Source organism: Petromyzon marinus, unplaced genomic scaffold, assembly GCF_048934315.1.
Source record: "Petromyzon marinus isolate PM22_M1 ecotype Great Lakes invasive population unplaced genomic scaffold, UKy_Petmar_22M1.pri1.0 PM_G_Scaffold_2, whole genome shotgun sequence".
Taxonomy (NCBI): domain Eukaryota; kingdom Metazoa; phylum Chordata; class Hyperoartia; order Petromyzontiformes; family Petromyzontidae; genus Petromyzon; species Petromyzon marinus.
Window position 1 is genome coordinate 5,745,882 of NW_027422761.1, and position 23,787 is coordinate 5,769,668.

At 47.5% G+C, this 23,787-nt stretch overlaps 1 protein-coding gene across 1 annotated transcript; it reads left to right on the top strand.

The window, feature by feature from the left end:
• The first annotated feature begins 6,418 nt into the window (after positions 1-6,418).
• On the top strand, positions 6,419-12,699 carry LOC142912372 (cyclin-J-like). The gene is made up of 6 exons (XM_076060536.1): positions 6,419-6,448; positions 6,760-6,970; positions 7,085-7,197; positions 8,209-8,380; positions 8,938-9,097; positions 10,848-12,699. The coding sequence occupies exons 1-6, from the start codon at positions 6,419-6,421 to the stop codon at positions 11,092-11,094; spliced, it is 933 nt and encodes a 310-aa protein (XP_075916651.1). The 3' UTR covers positions 11,095-12,699.
• Positions 12,700-23,787: the final 11,088 nt, after the last annotated feature.

A 23,787-nucleotide genomic window follows, 5' to 3' on the forward strand; every position in this document is an offset into this window, starting at 1 on the left:
TTCTTTGGTTCTTTCACTAAAGTCACGTAGATAGAAAAATTATAATTTAAAAAGTGAAATAAAAAGAAACAAACGAGAGAGAGGGGTGGAGAGAGAGAGAGAGGGGCGGTAGATAGAGCCTGCATCCAAACCCAGCCTGGATCTCCCTGTCTCTCTCTTCCAGACACTCGGTGGTAGCGCTGTTCGTGAAGTCATTCTCCATAGTGACGGCCGACAGCAGGCGAGGTGAAGTTCCCCTCCCTCCTCCTCACTCCCTCCTTCTCACTCCCTCCCCGGGTTCATAGCGCGATGTAGCGCTAACTACAATACCGCTACCCATATACAGTCATACACTCACTCACACACTCACACACACTCACACATTCACTCACATACACACACTCACACATTCACTCACTCACACTCACATATTCACTCACTCACACACTCACACACACTCACACACACTCACACACTCACTCACACACACACTCACTCACACACTCACACACACTCACACACTCACACACACTCACACATTCATTCACTCACACACTCACACACACACACACTCACACACTCACACACACTCACACATTCACTCACTCACATAATCTCTTCTTTTTCTTCCCCTTCAGCCGGTGTCAACGTCACCACCACCTCCACCACTTCCTCTCCATCTTGCGCTCCAGCCGGTGGTGTTGGTGTGGGTGGTGGTGGTGGTGTGGGTGGTGGTGGTGGTGGTGGTGATGGTGGTGGTGTGGGTGGTGGTGTTGGTGTGGGTGGTGGTGTGGCTGGTGGTGGTTGTGATGGTGGTGGTGTAGGTGGTGGTGTGGGTGGTGGTGGTGATAGTGGTGGTGTAGGTGGTGGTGTTGGTGTGGGTGGTGGTGGTGTTGGTGTGGGTGGTGCTGGTGGTGTGGGTGGTGGTGGTGTGGTTGGTGGTGTTGGTGTGGGTGGTGGTGCTGGTGGTGTGGGTGATGGTGGTGTTGGTGTGGGTGGTGTTGGTGGTGTGGGTGGTGCTGATGGTGTTGTCGTAGGTGAGTGCGTGGTGTGCCGGAGTGAGCCGCATAGCTGCACGTTAGTTCACGGCGACAGCGGCCACCTTGCCACGTGCCGCCGCTGCGCCTTGGAGCTGCAGCAGCGTGGCATGGCCTGCCCACTCTGCCGCAGGGAGATCCACTCTGTGGTGCACACGTTCCTGTCCTGACACGACACACACACACAGACAGACACACAACAACAACAACCGCCATTCGCCACTAAGTGGCGGTGACGTCACCACGACGCTTGTGCCAAGCTATGTGCACCCTGAGGCCACGTGAAGTGTCGAACGCCCGCTGGCAGGAGGTCACGGGGCAGACCCAGGTGCCAGGGGTCGACTGACTGAGATCACTGGCTGATGCACCACCTGTGCCCCCTACTGTGCCAACCTGCTGTGCTTTAGCCACCCGGCGCTCCGCTCGTTGTTCTGAGCGTCGCTCCTCCGCCCTCCGTTGTTGTTGGAGGGCAACTACCTCCAACTGCCCAGTAGCATCCTTCACGAGCCTCCACAGAAGCCGATCTTGACACCGCTGTTACCAGTCATCGGCAAGTCCACTCAGCTCCACGTCCTCCTGTACCACATCACTCCATCTCTTCTCTAGCCCGTGCCGCGCCCGCTTAGCCCCCTCGATCCGGCCGAACAAAAGCTGTTTCGGCATGCGGTGGCTGGGCATGCGGGCTACATGACCCAGCCATCGCAGCCTTGCCCGCCGGAGGAGCTCACCGACGGGACCTTGCCCAGATCTTTCAAGGATTTGTGAGCTCCTCACACAATCCAGTCTGGTTAAACCCAGGATGGATTGTAGGCAGGCCAGCCTAAATGTTTCTAACCGGCGAAGATGTTCCATTAGGGGGGGTCCACGTTTCGCAAGCGTAGAGAAGGGAGGGAATGACCGTGGCCGAGAAGACCTGAAGCTTAGTGCGGAGCGACAGACCAGGTAGCTTCCACACAGTGTTACGCAACCGATGAAAAGATATTGCCGTGATGCTGAATAATCCTTGCCAGGACCTTTCCCGGCACACTGAGGAGTGAGATGCCCCTGTAGTTGTTACAGTCTGTGCGGTCCCCCTTCTTAAAAAGGGGGACCACCAGGGCATCCTTCCAATCCTGCAGAACCCGTCCAGTGGTCCAGACCGTTATGATGTCATATAGGGCAGTCTGTGCACAAACGCCACCCTCAGCATTTCGCTTGGGAGATCATCTCTGCCCGCTGCCTTTCCTGGTCTCAGACTCCGGATCGCCTTCAGTACTTCCTCAACAGATGGCACCTCAGCCAGCCACTCACAGGGGGTGACTTCTTCCAATATTTGAGGCACCGCAGCCACAGCAGGGTCATCCTCACTTTGTGCCACGATGTTTTCCTGGCTGAGGGATTTTCCCTCCCCCAGGACCTCACAGAAATGCTCAGCAAATCTGCAAACCTGTTCCTGGGGGTCGGAGATTGGATCACCGTTTTTTCCCCTAATGATGGTAATAGTAAACAGACACAGACACACACACAGACACACAGACACGCACAACAATAACAACAACCGCCATTCACCACTCAGTGGCAGTAATGTCACCACGACGCTTGTGCCAGGCTATGTGCACCTTGAGGCCACGTGAAGTGTTGACCGACCGCTGGCAGGAGGTCACGGGGCAGACCCAGGTGCCACGGGTCGACTGACTGAGATGATATACACACACAGAGACACACAGACAGATACACACAGACACAGATACACACAGACACACACAGACACACACAGACACAGATACACACACAGAGAGACAGATACAGACAGAGAGAGACACACAGAGACACAGAGAGACAGATAGATACACAGAGAGCGTTTGTTAATGTATGTCTCATTAAGGACAATTTAATGTTCATATCTTTACCTCAGAATGTAAAAAAAATGTTCCTCAAGGTTCAAAATATTTTTTGTTTACCTCAGAATATTTATAAAAAATACTGTTATTTTTTTTACCTCAGAATGTAAAAAAGATTTGTTTTTACCTCACAATATAAAAAAATTGTTTACCTCAATGTAGAAATTCTATTCTTTTACCTCACTCACACTCTTGAATGCGTTTATTGCCGTTTAATATATTAAACTTTTGCACATTTAACCTCATCGTTTCCTGTTATCACTTTACGAGTTCACCGTGTGTGCGTGTGTGTGGGGAGCGTTGGTGCGGCAAAGCAAACCCCTCCAGTGAAGGCCCCCCGTGTGGCATCTAACAGACTGTAGGGGCAAGTGTCTCTTAGCAGCTCGCAGCAGCTGCGACCACCGTCACGACAAAATTATCTTACATCCACGTCCACCCTCTGTGAATATTCACACGCACGTGGGAGACGCGCTAACCCATCCCTAGCGATCCGAGCGGTGCGTCTTAAGAGTGCGAGGATTATTCTCCTGGCCGCTCTAACGCCGTTCCCACGTGACGAGCGACCTGACGGAGCTGCTTTCACTTGGTGCAGGGCAGGCCGCTCGCGTGGACCAAGATTGGCACAGCAGCTCAGTGGGGGGCCCCCTTACACCCTGGTGGCAATACACTTAGTTTAGTTTTACTTAGGGTCTCTGTTAGTGTGGGTCTCTGTGGGTATCTGTGTGGGTCTCTATGGGTCTCTGTGGGTCTCTATGAGTATGGGTCTCTGTGGGTCTCTGTGGGTATGGGTCTCTGTGGGTCTGTGTGGGTCTCTATGAGTATGGGTCTCTGTGGGCCTGTGTGGGTCTCTATGAGTGTGGGTCTCTGTGAGTCTATGTGGGTCTCTGTGAGTCTGTGTGGGTCTCTATGAGTATGGGTCTCTGTGAGTGTGTGTGGGTCTCTATGGGTCTCTGTGGGTCTATGTGGGTCTCTATGAGTATGGGTCTCTGTGGGTGTCTGTGTGGGTCTCTATGAGTATGGGTCTCTGTGGGTGTCTCTGTGGGTCTGTGTGGGTCTCTATGAGTATGGGTCTGTGGGTCTATGTGAGTGTGGGTGTCTGTGGGTCTCTGTGAGTCTATGTGGGTCTCTATGAGTCTCTTTGGGTGTCTGTGCGTCTCTATGAGTCTCTGTGGGTGTCTCTGTGGGTCTCTATGAGTCTCTGTGGGTGTCTCTGTGGGTCTCTATGAGTCTCTGTGGGTGTCTCTGTTGGTCTGTGTGGGTCTCTGTGAGTCTGTGTGGGTCTCTATGAGTATGGGTCTCTATGAGTATGGGTCTCTATGAGTCTCTGTGGGTCTCTGTGAGTATGGGTCTCTATGAGTCTGTGTGGGTCTCTGTGGGTCTCTGTGGGTCTCTATGAGTCTCTATGGGTCTGTGTGGGTCTCTATGAGTATGGGTCTCTGTGAGTATGGGTCTCTGTGGGTCTCTATGGGTCTGTGTGGGTCTTTCCCTCCCCCCCTTTATCCCCTGGCCGTCGCCTCCCCCTCGGGTGCGGCCACGCCCACACCTCATCCAATCAGGAGTCTCTGGCTCACGGATGACGCGTCACCTCCGGCTTCCGGCGCTCAGCAGCACTTCCGGGGGCGTGGAGAGTCCTGGGAGTCGGCGGCTGCGTCACGTGACGACTCCCACGTGGCTGCGTGCTGCCCGCTCCGTCCGTAGTTACCGTGAAAGACTTGAGACTTGCTGTATTTAGACTATATCGTGACATATTGAGGCGTTTAAACAATCACGGTTTGTTACTTGAACGATTTCCCTTCCCGCCGTGTAATAATGGACAGTGTTTGGTAAGACTTTGTTTTATTTTTCATCATAACGGGACACATTTTTTACATTATTCCACATGCATAGCGGGGGGTAGGGTGTGAGCTTGAGACGTTTGGAAGCCGGTTTAGCATGAGCACTTTTAAGATTTCGTCAATAATGTAATCGGTGTTGCTCAAGCAAATGCATTATGAAGTTTGCACACGTGTCAATAACAAATTGCATTTATTTTTTACACATGGGAAAATGTGTTCATTTTTTTTTGCAGAAAATTGCAAATGTAGTTTCTTTTCCAAGTGTTGTGAAAATTCTGCCTTTATTCTTAATGCTCTGTTGAGCACGAAGTGCCCGTGGCGTAACCTGTGGTAATCTCCATATATATGAAAGGCAAAGTTGTAATTGTGTGTGTTGTCTGTACTTCTCCACATGCAACAAACTGGAAATTTGCCATGTGGGTACTTTCCAGACTGTACACCATGCACAAATTATGAAAATACACTTTTGTATATTTTTTTAGGGGGGGGGGCTCAATAATGTATTTATTTTTTGCACGGCAAGTGAGCTGTGACGTCAAATCTGTCACGTGACCACTTGTGTGCACCCAGCACGTGCCTGTCCGAGTAATAAACTCCACTTGTGAACACTTGTGTGTACCCAGCACGTGCCTGCCCAAGTAATAAACTCCACTTGTGTGTACCCAGCACGTGCCTGTCCGAGTAATAAACTCCACTCGTGAACACTTGTGTGAACCCAGCACGTGCCTGTCCGAGTAATAAACTCCACTCGTGAACACTTGTGTGAACCCAGCACGTGCCTGTCCGAGTAATAAACTCCACTCGTTAACACTTGTGTGTGTACCCAGCACGTGCCTGTCCAAGTAATAAACTCCACTCGTTAACACTTGTGTGTACCCAGCACGTGCCTGTCCAAGTAATAAACTCCACTCGTTAACACTTGTGTGCGCCCAGCACGTGCCTGTCCAAGTAATAAACTCCACTCGTGAACACTTGTGTGAACCCAGCACGTGCCTGTCCGAGTAATAAACTACACTCGTTAACACTTGTGTGTACCCAGCACGTGCCTGTCCGAGTAATAAACTCCACTCGTGAACACTTGTGTGAACCCAGCACGTGCCTGTCTGAGTAATAAACTCCACTCGTGAACACTTGTGTGTACCCAGCACGTGCCTGTCCGAGTAATAAACTCCACTCGTGAACACTTGTGTGTACCCAGCACGTGCCTGTCCGAGTAATAAACTCCACTTGTGTGTACCCAGCACGTGCCTGTCCAAGTAATACACTCCACTCGTGAACACTTGTGTGTACCCAGCACGTGCCTGTCCGAGTAATAAACTCCACTTGTGTGTACCCAGCACGTGCCTGTCCAAGTAATAAACTCCACACGTGAACACTTGTGTGTACCCAGCACGTGCCTGCCCAAGTAATAAACTCCTGAGCACGAGGCGCGAGCGACTAACCAAGACATGGACAGAAGCGAGTGGTGGCAAGGCGAGTTGGCAGACGACGTCTACCGCGTCCTTCGAGAGAAGGTATCCGCCTCTCTCATTAATAGGCCTCCTACACGCAGACGCAAATCCCACGAACTGATTTACACGGCACGTACGTTTGAGTGCTCGACTCGCAGTGGGAAAGTTGCAAGTTTAATCCTGGCCAGCGGGTCGACCCGGCCCCCTATCTCTCCGGGGACTATAACACGAGCGATATGGTACCTTGTGGAAGAATAAAAGTGGCTGTGCTTTGGAGGTACGGATCTCCACACCTTATGGTTTTTTTTCATCATAGGCTGAGGACTACCGAATGAGTTCTTCGCCATCTTTCACTCGCTTGAACAGGGAGACAATTTGGCCCGTGGCTTTTGTCACTCTTGGTTTGCGTGACGGCGAAAATTAACTGCTGTGGCCCACCGTAACCGGGCACGTCGCCTCCTTAGACCCCCAGAATAATCTATTATCGTTTAAAAACACCTCTTGACCTCTTGACCCAACTCTACAGCGTCCCAACTGCTCTCCCAACCCCGTGTCCTCTGTTTTTTCCCCCTCGCAGGAGCTGTCACTGCCTCGGTTTTGCGCACGCTCGCCCCAGCTGCACCTCCGTCGCCACTTCGTCGACCTCCTGGCAACTCTGAGCGAGCAGCTGCAGCTGGGTGTGGCCACGCACCACCTGGCCATCCCGATGTTAGACGTGTTCATGGACCGCCACAACATCACCGTCCGCTGCCTCTACACCTGCTCAATCTGCTACCTCATTATAGCAGGTCGGTCAATCGCTCACGTGACCCACCCACCCACCCGATCACTCGCTCATCTCTCGCTCGCACGCTTGGTCGCTTGTTCACCGTCGGCATGCGTGTCCCTGACACCCTGCGCAGCCAAGTTCGAGGAGATGGGTGAGCAGGTGCCGCGACTGGACTGGGTGAACCGGCTGGAGGTGATGACCAAGCAAGGGCTGAGTCTGTCCAAGGAGGAATTGCAGCAGACGGAGGTAGCTGCATGCCCATATTAATTTGGCATGCAATGTTTCACCCCAGAACCGTTCCGTGCATTGTCATGATTCAAGGTCGCGATTTGATTCAAGAAACCAATTGTTTTGTCTTGTTACTTTACAATCTTACTCTTTGGGTCTGTCGGTAAAGTAACGTAGATAGAAAAATAATTTTAAAAATCTCGACGTTTCGATGGCAACACAAGCAGTCGTCCTCAGGTGATTGCTTTTGTTGTGATCGAAACGTCAAAGACCCAAAGAATATGAACACATCATCTCTGTTTCATGCCAACTAATTATTCTGTAGACAATTTGAATGTACAGCCCGAATTTGAATATAGAAGCGTGTCTTTTTACTAGATAACAGGAAGGCAAAAGCTGCAGAATAACATTACCACAGCAGACCTGACGAATGAACGTGGAGTGGTGCTCATTTATTTGTATGGCACTGGAACAAGTGCAGGAAATTCTCCCATCCTATGGTGGGGCTCAGTCTCTCCATAAAACAATCACCCCGTGACGATTTGCTTGCGATGCGATGGAAACGTCGTGATATTTTTTATTAATTTTTCAAATCTACGTGGCTTTACCGACAGACCCAAAAGAATATGATGGTCTTCTTTGGTTCTTTCGGTAAAGTCACGTAGAATGAGAATAAAATAATAACTTGATAAAATAAAATAACACAATAATGAGAATATTATTGTGTTATTTTATCAATTTATTATTTTATTCTCATTCTACGTGACTTTACCAAAAGAACCAAAGAAGATGAATCCTTGCAAGTCACGAAAGCTTCAAATCGAAATTTAATATGATGGTCATTGCATTTACCCGTGCAGACGAAGGGCCGAGTTGACTCCTTGACCAGACATTTGAACTGTTTTGCGAGCCATGCACCAAATAAACCCTCCAGGCAACACGCAGCAGCGTGGCGGACTGAATGCTTCACGGAGTGGTGGCAGCTGTGCCGTGCCAGCCCACTCTCCCATCTGCCTCCCCCCTGCACAGTTCCTGCTGCTGCGTACACTCGACTGGAACCTGTGCACGCCCACAGCGGCGCACTTCGTGGACCACTTCCTGTGGCTGTCGCGGCGTGAGGACGCCCCGGCTGGAGGCTCGTCCTACCGGCACGCGTACACCATCAAGTACACGGCCCACTTCCTTCAGCTCGCCCTGCAAGGTGCTCGCAGAGCTGTAGAGGAGCGCTTCGTAGGCACCGGCCTTGCAGCGCTAAGGTGACCGGCGACAGAAGGGGCAGTGCCTGAAACGTCACCGAATATATATATTTTTGTCCAACGTCGGAATGTTTGTTCAAATGTTCAGGGTGCCGTTAGCCCAACGTTCCTCATTCACTGGGTGCTTGTGCGTTTAAGCGTCTGTGTGCCTGCCTGTCATTCCTGTGTGCAGGGTAGAGGTGGCGTAGCGGTTAGCGCTACGCTGCAGCTACGACCCTGGACACCCTGGTCCAACGCCCGCTCACGGCTATCACCGGTGACGATTATCTGAACCGGTCCTGGGCCTCCCCTAGGTCGACTCGGCCTCAAATGAGTAACTCAATGCGGTGTGTAAACATCACCAGCACTGGGGAGACAAAGGCGGCCGGGCGTGGTGCTGACCGCCCACCCCCTCGTGTGTCGTGCCGACCTTCATAGGTGCTGCTACTCGCTAGCAGCACTTGCCCCCAACAGTCTGTTAAGGCTAAACGGAGGGTTATTGTCTTTGTTTGTGTGTATGCAGACCACGTATTCCTGAGTTTCCGTCCATCCGTGGTGGCGGCTGCAAGCATAGCATTGGCCCGTATAGAAGTGAAGCTGCCCTCTGCGTGGACTCTGTACATGCAACACTTCACTGGCCTTGCCTGGGAGATGATCCTGCCATGCGCGGAGCAGCTGATTTGGTGATTTGCACGACAAACAACACAAAGCTCTCCTAAGTGACCGTTTAAGAGACCTATTAAGGCTGAGTTGTGGCTCACGAGGCAGCAACGTGCTCTTTTCTCTCCACAATTTATGTTTACAAACCATACCGGTTACCCGTTAAAGCCGAATTTACCCAAGGGAAATTGAATACAGGTTATGCATCGCTGCCCAAACCATCACTGCTGCCCAAACCATCACTGCTTTAAGATTAACTGTTAGTCACAGGAAGGTGAAAGTGTCTCCCAGATCAACTGAGCAATGTCGGTGGGACCAAGGTAGTCATGTCGATTCAACATTCACACGGTGGAGGCCAGTATCTCCAGAGGACAAATACTGTTGTCAAGTTGGCATGACGAGAGACTACTAAAAAAACCAACGAGTATGCCATTGTGCAACAGATGGCAAATATTTTAAACAATATCCATGACGACTAAATGAAGCTGATATGTGGATTCCTGTGCGTGCGAATTTCACGTCCTAGTCCATCACGGATGCCCTGAGACTCGGTGAGGGGCCCCAGCATTACCCATGGTGCCTTGTGACTCATTGGTAGATGGGCCCTTATGGTTGAGGTTTCTCATCACCTTGCTGAATTAAATAAGCAGATGAACGCTAAACGAGTAGACATTCTTACGGTGCTGTTGCTGGCTTCTTAGCATTTTGGGCCTGTGCTTAGCAACCGTTATTTAAACTTAACAACATTAAGTTGCACACTCTTAATTTTTAGAGATTGGGAAGTATGCTTTTCAGATTTTGCCCCAGGGTTTTTTCTACTTATGCTATATTGAGGACAAACTACTACAAACGACAGTACTATGCAGTGGTGTTAATTACTGCAGTACATCCCATGTGTTTTTATTGATGTCAAATTATTATATTGCTGTCAAGGGTACGGTGTGATATTGGGTTCAAGGATTACAAGATGGCTTGAACCTAACATGATTAGACACACAGGCATGGACCTGTGTGTGTCAAGATGGGCTTGAACCTAATATGATTAGACACACAGGCATGGACCTGTGTGTGTCAAGATGGGCTTGAACCTAACATGATTAGACCCACAGGCATGGACCTGTGTGCGTCAAGATGGGCTTGAACCTAACATGATTAGACACACAGGCATGGACCTGTGTGTGTCAAGATGGGCTTGAACCTAACATGATTAGACACACAGGCATGGACCTGTGTGTGTCAAGATGGGCTTGAACCTAACATGATTAGACCCACAGGCATGGACCTGTGTGTGTCAAGATGGGCTTGAACCTAACATGATTAGACACACAGGCATGGACCTGTGTGTGTCAAGATGGGCTTGAACCTAACATGATTAGACCCACAGGCATGGACCTGTGTGTGTCAAGATGGGCTTGAACCTAACATGATTAGACACACAGGCATGGACCTGTGTGTGTCAAGATGGGCTTGAACCTAACATGATTAGACCCACAGGCATGGACCTGTGTGTGTCAAGATGGGCTTGAACCTAACATGATTAGACCCACAGGCATGGACCTGTGTGTGTCAAGATGGGCTTAAACCTAACATGATTAGACACACAGGCATGGACCTGTGTGTGTCAAGATGGGCTTGAACCTAACATGATTAGACACACAGGCATGGACCTGTGTGTGTCAAGATGGGCTTGAACCTAACATGATGAGACCCACAGGCATGGACCTGTGTGTCTGTTCTAACTCTACGTCCTCCCCCTGTGTTCGAACTCTTCAGTAAATACAACTTCAACAGGAAGCAGGTCATGGAGCTTCAGGAAAATCCTGCTGTCCACTCTGAGCAGCCCTCCCACTCAGCCTCAGCCATACCACGTGTGCCTCGTCACCAGTCAACTCAACAGCAGCAGCAGCACCCACAGCCACTACAGCAGCCACAGCAACAGCAGCAACAGCAGCAGCAACAGCAGCAGCCACAGCAGCAGCAACAGCAGCAACAGCAGCAACAGCAGCAGCAGCAACAGTAGCAACAACAGCAACAACAGCAACAGCAACAACAGCAACAGCAACAACAGCAATAGCAGCAGCAGCCACAGCAGCAGCAGCAGTCACAGCAGCAGCAACAGCAGCAACAAATGATGCAGCAGCAGCAGCCACAGCAGCAGCAGGAGGAGCAGAAGCACTGAGTGCCCACGCCATGCCCCCCACGCCGTGCCCCCCACGCCGTGCCCCCCACGCCGTGCCCCCCCCCCCCCACGCTGCCTCGTGCCGGCCAAGCATCTGGTGCCCAAGTCGGTGCAGACGCCACCTGTGGAGGTGGGTCAGGAGATGGAGTCGTCGTCGCCGCCGCTGCCGCCGCCGTTCAGCAAAGAGACCCTTGGCAACATTTGGGATGACCACGATTTGGCCGCGCAAGCCGCGTGTCAGCAGGAACCTGGCCATCGAGCCGCACAACAGATATATCGGCGGGCTGTGCGGCGCTTGATGTTGCGTTTTCGGCAGGGCACTGATTTCAGGAATGCAGAACGCGGAGCGAGTTGTCGGTCAAAGCTCAGCTCGTCAGAGCTTTGGTCGGCAAGCTGGGGGGGTGGGGGGTGTTCAAGGGGGCTGTAGATTACCGGCAACGAAAGCGTCGCAGAATCTTCGTGACGGTTGCAAATTTCAATTAATGAGGTGTCGTGCTGCACGCAATCCCACGAATATCGCAAACCGACTTCCGCTGGTCAAGAGGCCAGCCGAACGCCGACAAATAGTGGGTCGGCCTGCAGTTAAAAGCCACGCTGTTGGGGCCCGGCTCCGCTCTGGCCATTTTATGTTTGGCCATGAATTCAAATGGCCAAAGAGACATAGTAAGAATTGTCTTCAAGCCTAAGTGAGCATTGGTTGATGCTTATTTTCACGGGAGTTTCTCAGCCAATGAAGGTATTTTTTAAGGACATGTCTGTGAAGCGATCGTTGCCGTTCCACAAAGCGGTACTTACTGCGTCAATCCCGGAGGAATAATTGGTCGCGAAAGCCTACGTGTTAAACTGGAATAATTGTAGAATCCACCTCTGTGTGCGAATTGAACTGGCGACTATCTGGTTATAGGTTGGACACTTTTATCACTGCGCTACACTGAACAACATTACCAAATACACTGAACATAATGTGCCATCTGTTTAGCCGTTAAAAGAATTGAGGAGAAAAAAATAACCATGCGTGGAATTTGTACCAATCTCATGTCTCTGTTGCGGGGCATAGTGTTAGCCCAAAGCCACCCAGACACTTCCATTAAACAGTGCGAACTCTCTGCTACTTGTTTTTATATATTGCGACCTTGTCACTTATGCATCTCTCAGAAAGAATGTGTATTAATGAAATTACGTGAAATTGTAGGGATGGCAAAGTCAGGTTCGCAGTTTTCTACATCGACATGTGAAAGATGCTGCTACGGACAGGTGTAATGCTGTAATTTCATTGTGGATAATTATGTACACTTTAAATGGGCACATTTAATCCTGTGTGTGACTGGGTGACAGCATTTAGATTCAGAATTATCTCTTGCATGTGAGACAAGGGAATCATTCATTGTTTTAGACTATTAATCTAGAGAAAATTGTGTTACTGATAAAACTGTCTTCCTGCTCAAACGATCATGGCATGATATTCGTATTTGTGGTCCTGATCCAGTGTTGGTAATTCCTTTAATATCACCATCAAAGACTAGTTAAACCTGCAATTGACGAAAAAATCCGATCATAACAGCGCAGGTTGTAAAATCATGTTTTACTTGCGAATAAACATCAACGGTTTCTTCTTAAGCAGTGCATTGTGGTTCTCTTACCTTTGGTCACTGTCAAAATAAATCTGAGCAAATCTGACCGACTGTCAGGTAGCACCAATACAGAGATGGGTAACTCTAGGCCCATTTAGTCATTGATCAGACTCATCAGTGTGGTATCATCACCAATACAGAGATGGGTAACTCTAGGCCCATGTAGTCATTGATCAGACTCATCAGTGTGGTATTATCACCAATACAGAGATGGGTAACTCTAAGCCCATTAAGTGATTGATCAGACTCATCAGTGTGGTATCATCACCAATACAGAGATGGGTAACTAGGCCCATGTAGTCATTGATCAGACTCATCAGTGTGGTATCATCACCAATACAGAGATGGGTAACTCTAGGCCCATGTAGTCATTGATCAGACTCATCAGTGTGGTATCATCACCAATACAGAGATGGGTAACTCTAGGCCCATTTAGTCATTGATCAGACTCATCAGTGTGGTATCATCACCAATACAGAGATGGGTAACTCTAGGCCCATGTAGTCATTGATCAGACTCATCAGTGTGGTATTATCACCAATACAGAGATGGTTAACTCTAAGCCCATTTAGTGATTGATCAGACTCATCAGTGTGGTATCATCACCAATACAGAGATGGGTAACTAGGCCCATGTAGTCATTGATCAGACTCATCAGTGTGGTATCATCACCAATACAGAGATGGGTAACTCTAGGCCCATGTAGTCATTGATCAGACTCATCAGTATGGTATCATCACCAATACAGAGATGGGTAACTCTAAGCCCATTTAGTGATTGATCAGATTCATCAGTGTGGTATCATCACCAATACAGAGATGGGTAACTCTAGGCCCATGTAGTCATTGATCAGACTCATCAGTGTGGTATTATCACCAATACAGAGATGGGTAACTCTAAGCCCATTTAGTGATTGATCAGACTCATCAGTGTGGTATCATCACCAATACAGAGATGGGTAACTAGGCCCATTTAGTCATTGATCAGACTCATCAGTGTGGTATCATCACCAATACAGAGATGGGTAACTCTAGGCCCATGTAGTCATTGATCAGACTCATCAGTGTGGTATCATCACCAATACAGAGATGGGTAACTCTAGGTCCATTTAGTCATTGATCAGACTCATCAGTGTGGTATCATCACCAATACAGAGATGGGTAACTCTAGGCCCATTTAGTCATTGATCAGACTCATCAGTGTGGTATCATCACCAATACAGAGATGGGTAACTAGGCCCATGTAGTCATTGATCAGACTCATCAGTGTGGTATTATCACCAATACAGAGATGGGTAACTCTAGGCCCATTTAGTCATTGATCAGACTCATCAGTGTGGTATCATCACCAATACAGAGATGGGTAACTCTAGGCCCATGTAGTCATTGATCAGACTCATCAGTGTGGTATTATCACCAATACAGAGATGGTTAACTCTAAGCCCATTTAGTGATTGATCAGACTCATCAGTGTGGTATCATCACCAATACAGAGATGGGTAACTAGGCCCATGTAGTCATTGATCAGACTCATCAGTGTGGTATCATCACCAATACAGAGATGGGTAACTCTAGGCCCATTTAGTCATTGATCAGACTCATCAGTGTGGTATCATCACCAATGCTCACTGCAGTGAAGACTGCCTCTGGCAAGCCACACATGTAGAGTTACCACTTTCACACCGCGGGGTCAATTAGCTGGGCTAAATCAAAGCTGCTTGAGAAAAATACAATACAAACTCAGCGTCTGATGTCACGCTACTGCTAAGGCAAGATGAGCCTATCATAATAGTAACACTGTGTGTCTGTGTACACCTATGTTAATCACACTGTTGTTGTATATATAGGTGTTATGAAAATTGATGAAAATAATGAAAATTAAATGAAATTTGAGATTTGCATAATTTATCCGAAATTATGTTAATTGGTGTAATTATGCGCATAAATTATGCTGATTCGAGAGATAATCGTATTAATTTATGCGAGTGGGCGTGGTTAGGATAATGCCGGTCGTTATGGATTATCAGGTCGAGCCTCGGTGACGAGGATTGTGTTATGAATTGGAATGACGCAATTAATCGTATGCAGTGACGCAGGCGTTGTGAGCGTGAATGAGAGAGAGTCGATTCGACTCTGCTCTTTAATTCCGTATTATCGATAAGGATACGATTACTCTCGATTGAACATTACGAATTATGTGTGTTATGGATTATGTGTGGTGATTGTGTGCTTATGATAGGTCCCCAGGATTCAGATCTCATACGCAGAACAATATTATGCAGAATTTCAGGAAGAATCACACACAAACCTTCTGCTTTAATCAATTTTATTTCTAGCTAACTTTAATTTTTGGATAATATGAAAAACTCAATCTCGGGATTTTGGAATTTCAACACAGCGTTAACATGATACCATCACGATTGCGTTGTTTCACCTCGATAGCGGCACCTGTGGTTAATTCCCGACGCGTAACGCAATCGATCGGTTGTTGAGAGAGAGAGATTAAAAACATGCGAACTATTCTATCAAACCTTAACTTTATAATATGCAAACTCGTATGCTTGAATTGTTACACAACACGGCACTTGGTCTTTGATTCGTATCCAATCCTTAATACATTCTGATATGCGAAGTTATTATGCTTGAAATCGTCAGCACAGTACCACGTTGATGTTCGTTCATTGATTCATAACGATTATGAATTTAAAGCGTTCGACTGGAATACTTCTAATTGCCTTATCGACACCACTCGATGGCCGCAATGCTTCGTTACTTGAATTGTCACACAAAACAGCATTCGGTCACTGATCATGCGCGGCCCTTAATGCAATTATTGTCACGTTGTTAACAATAGGATGACTGATTATTATGCAATGCTACTCGTTGACAGGGCACTCCAACCAGTATTATTCTTGGAGGCACAAATATGCGTCTGAATTCGTTATTTCATTCGTGGATACCGGCAAGATTATGCAGAAAGACAAATATTAACGAACGACTCAAGTATTCCTAATCAACTTCTCAACGCGACTCAATGGGTGGCGATGTTTCCTTTTGAGATCCTTATCTCGGGCCAATCTTTTAATTGATTGTGGCCAGACCCCTGACAGGGAACCGGTTGAACCCGCTCTTCAACCCCGCGAGCGGCGCTCCGTGGTGAGGTACCAAGAATGAATCCTTGTTAATGGGTCAGTTGGTAATTTATGCGGTTAGAAGTACAGCCCCAGCACAACATTACAGAGAAAATTATGAACACTCTTAAAAACGATAGATTATTCACTCGGTCGTTGCGATGTTTCCACAATCACGGATGGTTCAATGGCTTGAGGTTTTTAGGCTTTGTTAATGACCCGTGTGTGTGTGTGTTGAATGGTGTGAGTGGTGAAAGAGTAGGCCAATGTTCGGAATCGATTCTTTGCGTCAAGCAGACGTCTGGTTTGTGTGTAGTGGGGGGCAGTGTATCATACGTATCAGTTGATTCTTCTTTCAGTAGTTGGTTCGGACTCGATGGACGTTGGTGAACGAGTAGATGCGTTGTTGTAGCTGAGATGACCGTCTGGTAGACGGCGTTAGAAGCACGCCCGCAGCGGCGCGCTGGTGCTGATGGCTGGTGCTGATGGCACGCTGGTGGCGCGCGCTTCCTCTCCTTGAAGACGCGCGAACGCGCCCGTGCTGGTTCGCTGATAGCAGTTTCTCTCCACTGCTGGCTGAGCTGCTGCACGCTCTTGCTTGGCGTTGCTGGCCGCGCTCTTTCTCCTTGAAGATGCGCGAACGCGCCCGTGCTGATTCGCTGACAGCAGTTTCCTCCACTGCTGGATGAGCTACGCCGGCGCGCGCTCTTTCCACTGCTGTAGTAGCTGACGCTGCGCTCGCGAGCGACAGGTCAAGTTTTTCTTCTGCTGAGTTGAGTTGAGATGAGTCTTCTTCTGTTGAGCTGAGTTGAGATGAGTCTTCTTCTGTTGAGCTGAGTTGAGATGAGTCTTCTTCTGTTGAGCTGCCCCCGAGGGCTGATGAGTTGGCCCCGAGGGCTGACGAGCTGGTTTCAATGCTGAAACGGCTCCTTTTTATGCCAAAAATCTCTCCCCTTCTCGGCTACCCCTCACGAGGTGGAGCTATCTTTGATCTGATCGTATGTCGGTGGGGGGGTTCGTGTGTCGGTGGTGGGGGGGGTTCGTGTGTCAGTGTGTATGTTTGTGTGTGTGTCATTTATGACACGGTCCTGTTCGGGTCTTTCCTCAAGCCATAAACATCAAGACAACAGACACCTCGATTCATCTTGGTGGCGTCTGGTTGTCTGATCCCTCCACCCAGAGAGAGGGGCGGGTTCCCCCCCCCTTTTCCGTACGCGTTCCGACGCACAAAGAAATGGTTAAGATTTTTTTTAAGTTTAACATTTCACATCACAGTTGGTATCTTATCATACACAGTTATGATCCTGCTTGTGATTCATAGTATTTGATTTATTTCCAAGTGAAGATGCTCTTCCGAGCGTATGCATTTTATCACGTTCTGCAGGGAAAGACAAAGGTGGCCGGGAGCACCTCTTTATACTTTTGACTTATATTGCTCAAATACCATTTGGTCCCATGTTCGCCAAGACTCGTGTTTGTAACTGCGTCCTCCCGACACCTCTCGGTTTTACCGAGGTTCGAATTGTTATGATGGAATTATTAAAAAGAAAAATAATTATCATCCTGAGTTTAAGAGGTCCGTTTCTTGATTGTTGGAATCCATATCCCTTGGTTCTGTAAGGTTCTATAATGGAATATCGTGTAAGGTTAACACGTTGTTATTATTAATATTATTTTGCAATTTTCTTTAAAACTTTCTTTGCCTGGTTGCCGTGTGTGGGGTGGGTGTGTCTCCTCATCAAACCCGGCTGGCTTTTCCAGATGGCCCCTTGTGATAAGGTGCAATTCCTGCTTCTCCCCGCTGTGAGAGAGACAAATGTGGTCGGGGTTGCTTGGAATATTGTTTAAACTCTTTCGCAAGTTTGCCCGTTGTCTCATTCCTTCTCGATAACCTTTGATGTGACTCGGTATTCTTGCTCCAAGCTTTGTTTTAACAGTAAAAGTATTAAAGGTGAAAATCATTTGATAGCGAATTAATCATTGGATAATAATTCACTGTTGTGTCTGGTGGCCTGTTCTTAATTGGAGTGAGCGTTAGGATCGCTAATTTTATCTTATTCTTGTTGTTGCCTTTTAATTTTTTTGTTGTTTTACTGGAAAATAAGGAAAAGAATATGTATACGATTTACCCTGTTGGCGTCTGCTCTCTTGGTGTTCTGACCTCGGAGGGACCTTTCCTAAGGGGCCCATCAAACTCTTGTTCATCTGGAGATTTTCGCCGATAGCTGTTACATCCTCGCCTTGAGAGTTTTATTATTTCTTTATTCTTTAATGGTCTGTTTATGACCGACATCTGGTTTTTCGTGTTTCTGGCTTACTGGTTTGATTCATTAAAAAAAAAAATATATTGTTTGTCACGAAAGAAAGGAAAAAGAAATTTAGGTGTATGCATCCGTAAATATTCTTATGGATATTAATTGTGGAAAAAGGGCCGTATACAACATTCCGCCCTTTTAAAAATGATCGGTGGTCTGCCACCGGTTATTTTTAATATTAAAGAAAAATGCCTTTTTCCACCATGAACTATCGATTGTCTTCAAGTTTGTGATTTTTCCTTACAACGCGCGCGTACGTGTCACAACTTAGCATGATTACATTTGAAATAAGAAAATAAAAGAACAGGAAAAAGAGAAAAATTAAGGCAACATGTTACATCGGGTCTTATCAATTATTGCTTTGATTTTTGTTTCAGTTCCTGGGAAACACTGGATAGCGGTTTCGAGCCCGGTGGTACACCGTTTCCCTCCTGGCATCTCTTTGTTTAATGTTTACCAAGTTATTGGCAACCTTACTGCCACGTTTGGTCAAAAGTACAGAATAATTTTTCTCATGACCAGGTATTTTCGAGTAACCTGTGACCTTTCCATGCAACATCATCACATCGTCGTTTTGGTTCATCGTCGGTATGGCTTTAGCCAAATGAGCACGGTTCCTTGGTTCGTATCGGTAATTTTTTTTATCCCTCGCCTTCCCTGTGGGTTTATGTGGCGTGAAGCCATGTCGAGCGCCACCAGGATTAGTACACAACACGAGTTTCCGTGCTCGACTGTTGGGGTCATTTGCCTTCTCCGCAGCCATGTGCAGATTTGCTGACTCCGTACCACGATTCGATTCCATGCCTCGATTCGATTCCATGTTTTTGCGTGTGCTGGATTTCCACACATTCCCCGATCCGTCATGGATTTTTGTCTCCGTAACGCGTTTCCCTGGCACTTTTACAGTATTCTCACGCAATTTTGCGACACAATTGATCGCGTTTCCATTTACCAAACAAGCATGTTTCTCCTCCCGATCCTGTTGGTTATCATTTCCTGTTAGATCACGCTTCATGGTTAATTTTCCTTGTTCAATAGGTGTGTTCACCACGGGAGCGACTCTCGCGTTCCCCACCACATCAAAGCGTGTGCATGGCGCATTTAGTTTTCCACAATCATGGTTCCCCTCTTGGTTCTGTTTGTAACCTCCAGCCTGCTTGATTTTTTCCAAGGGCTGTGATTTTTTTTTCAGATCAGCGGACACCTCTTTCCCTGTCATTTTCCTCTCAACCAGTGTGAGCGATTTGTCACGTGCCCATGTCACCCTCTTTGTTACAGCCAAGCCATGTGTGCCCCTTGTGTATCGTGGAATGGGGAATCGGCGTGATTCTGCTCTTGGCCTATACACGCCGTGATTCTCGCGATTATGTGTCTTTGTGTGTCGTGGCCGCCCATTCTCTATGTGCCACTGTCGACCGTAATTGTTATCTCGCCATCTGTGTGGGTAATTTTGGCCGGCTGTGTGCCGCTGCATTGGGTGAAGATATGGTCCTGCTCTTTGCTTCCACCCGTGGCGATTGTCGCAAATACGCGTCTCTGCACGCTGCGAACGCTCTCGGTCTGTGTGCCGTGGAATTGAGCACTGGTCTGACTTTGCTCGTGGTCTCCACACGTTGCGATTCTCGCAAATACGCGTCCCTGCATGCTGCGATCGCTCCTGGTCTGCGTGCCATTGTCTCGTGTAATTGTTATTTGACCACCCGTGTATGTAATTATGTTGGTAATCCGTGGGTGCTTTTTGTTTTCTGCACTGTGGGCCTGCGTGCATCAAATGCCTCACATGTTTTTTTATTTTCGTCTGATAGGCTGGTTGCCTTGTCCCGTTCACTGTGTGCTGTGAAATCATTGTTTTTAGCCCGGTACAGCCAAGCCATGTGTGCCCGATCCACTATGTGGTCTAAGGAGGCTGTCTCTGGATTCAAGACCATTCCCACAATTTCTGTAATCTCCGGACTCAAAGATCCAAAAAACATAATTTTGAACCTTTTGTCACCTTCGTGATACTGATCCACATCGCCCGCATAGTACGCTCTTTTAAATCGCATGAGGTAATCCCGAGGATCCTCGTCTGCACACTGGGTCATAGATTTTGCAGAGTTAAATCCCTCAGACAGTGTTAAATATTCTCCAAACTTCCGAATCACTGCCAGGCTCAGCTTTTTAAAATCGTTCCGAACCTCGTATGGTAGCGACTTTACCCATGATATGGACTGTCCATGCAAGCTGCGTTTCAGCAAACTCGCTTTTTCATCCGTTTTCCTCAGACCCCTGATCATTGCTTCTGCTTCTACCGTTGCGATGTGAGTGTGAATGTCCCTGTTCTTATTGTGTGGATCAAAATAGGGAATTCTGACGAGAGCTTTGTCCATCAAGTTCAGAGTGTTACTACTGAACGAGTATTCGGAAAGTTGATCATCGTCATCCGAGTCAGATTCGGATGAGTCATTAACATCACGGTGGCGTTGCTTAACATGATTTTTGTAGTGTATTTTGCGCCTGTAACGTGGGTCAACTTTGCTCGGTGACTCCTGTTTTCCCCATGGCTCATACTTAGGTGGTTTTTGTGGGGTGTTTGATTTATATTTGTCTGGTGCGTCGTGCCTGTCGCGATGTTTGTGTCGGCCGTCTGTGCGTGGTGTGCGTTTTCCTGGAGAGTTGCCTCGGAGCTTCGGCTCCGCCCTTTCTCGCGTTATTAGTACATAATCTCCTGGTGATTTAGTTTTGATATTCTGTCTCACTCTGACTTCGGGGTTATCAGTCCCACCTGTTTCTTTTCCGAAATTTTCCTCATCCCATAATCTCTGTTTGTCTGTCTGTGCGAGAGGGTCTGAGTTCAGCGTAGCTATTCCTGATGTTTTTACATCGTGTTCGCTTTTCTCCCATTTTATCCAGTTCATAAGCAGTGTCCCAATGTCATCAATACAGCTCCCCTTCCATGTGTCTCCCTGATTTGTTTGCTCTGTAGCAGATCGGCCTGACCGTTTTGGTACAAGTTCCCAATATCCCGCAATCCACTCAAAAATTACTCTTAATACGAGCATCTCTGGAATTTCACTTCAGAGTGCATATCAAAACAGTTGTATCCAGAATGCATCAGTTCGACTCCTGTGACTCTGGTATTCCCTTCAGAGTACGTATAAACAATTGTATCACAGGATATGGTCAGTTTGACTCGAGCAAATAATCTTACTTCAATTGTCTTTGTTATACCCTGCTACTCTGGAATTTCCCTTCAGAGTGCGTTTTTTTGTTTGCTTTACACCCGTTACAGTCACAGGGCAACGTTAGATCATAAAACCTTGGTTAATACAACAGTGATTTGTTCCTTAATTCAAGCATAAACTGTCTGCGAGAGATCCCGGACGACGCCCCCAATATGTTGTATATATAGGTGTTATGAAAATTGATGAAAATAATGAAAATTAAATGAAATTTGAGATTTGCATAATTTATCCGAAATTATGTTAATTGGTGTAATTATGCGCATAAATTATGCTGATTCGAGAGATAATCGTATTAATTTATGCGAGTGGGCGTGGTTAGGATAATGCCGGTCGTTATGGATTATCAGGTCGAGCCTCGGTGACGAGGATTGTGTTATGAATTGGAATGACGCAATTAATCGTATGCAGTGACGCAGGCGTTGTGAGCGTGAATGAGAGAGAGTCGATTCGACTCTGCTCTTTAATTCCGTATTATCGATAAGGATACGATTACTCTCGATTGAACATTACGAATTATGTGTGTTATGGATTATGTGTGGTGATTGTGTGCTTATGATAGGTCCCCAGGATTCAGATCTCATACGCAGAACAATATTATGCAGAATTTCAGGAAGAATCACACACAAACCTTCTGCTTTAATCAATTTTATTTCTAGCTAACTTTAATTTTTGGATAATATGAAAAACTCAATCTCGGGATTTTGGAATTTCAACACAGCGTTAACACGATACCATCACGATTGCGTTGTTTCACCTCGATAGCGGCACCTGTGGTTAATTCCCGACGCGTAACGCAATCGATCGGTTGTTGAGAGAGAGAGATTAAAAACATGCGAACTATTCTATCAAACCTTAACTTTATAATATGCAAACTCGTATGCTTGAATTGTTACACAACACGGCACTTGGTCTTTGATTCGTACCCAATCCTTAATACATTCTGATATGCGAAGTTATTATGCTTGAAATCGTCAGCACAGTACCACGTTGATGTTCGTTCATTGATTCATAACGATTATGAATTTAAAGCGTTCGACTGGAATACTTCTAATTGCCTTATCGACACCACTCGATGGCCGCAATGCTTCGTTACTTGAATTGTCACACAAAACAGCATTCGGTCACTGATCATGCGCGGCCCTTAATGCAATTATTGTCACGTTGTTAACAATAGGATGACTGATTATTATGCAATGCTACTCGTTGACAGGGCACTCCAACCAGTATTATTCTTGGAGGCACAAATATGCGTCTGAATTCGTTATTTCATTCGTGGATACCGGCAAGATTATGCAGAAAGACAAATATTAACGAACGACTCAAGTATTCCTAATCAACTTCTCAACGCGACTCAATGGGTGGCGATGTTTCCTTTTGAGATCCTTATCTCGGGCCAATCTTTTAATTGATTGTGGCCAGACCCCTGACAGGGAACCGGTTGAACCCGCTCTTCAACCCCGCGAGCGGCGCTCCGTGGTGAGGTACCAAGAATGAATCCTTGTTAATGGGTCAGTTGGTAATTTATGCGGTTAGAAGTACAGCCCCAGCACAACATTACAGAGAAAATTATGAACACTCTTAAAAACGATAGATTATTCACTCGGTCGTTGCGATGTTTCCACAATCACGGATGGTTCAATGGCTTGAGGTTTTTAGGCTTTGTTAATGACCCGTGTGTGTGTGTGTTGAATGGTGTGAGTGGTGAAAGAGTAGGCCAATGTTCGGAATCGATTCTTTGCGTCAAGCAGACGTCTGGTTTGTGTGTAGTGGGGGGCAGTGTATCATACGTATCAGTTGATTCTTCTTTCAGTAGTTGGTTCGGACTCGACGGACGTTGGTGAACGAGTAGATGCGTTGTTGTAGCTGAGATGACCGTCTGGTAGACGGCGTTAGAAGCACGCCCGCAGCGGCGCGCTGGTGCTGATGGCTGGTGCTGATGGCACGCTGGTGGCGCGCGCTTCCTCTCCTTGAAGACGCGCGAACGCGCCCGTGCTGGTTCGCTGATAGCAGTTTCTCTCCACTGCTGGCTGAGCTGCTGCACGCTCTTGCTTGGCGTTGCTGGCCGCGCTCTTTCTCCTTGAAGATGCGCGAACGCGCCCGTGCTGATTCGCTGACAGCAGTTTCCTCCACTGCTGGATGAGCTACGCCGGCGCGCGCTCTTTCCGCTGCTGTAGTAGCTGACGCTGCGCTCGCGAGCGACAGGTCAAGTTTTTCTTCTGCTGAGTTGAGTTGAG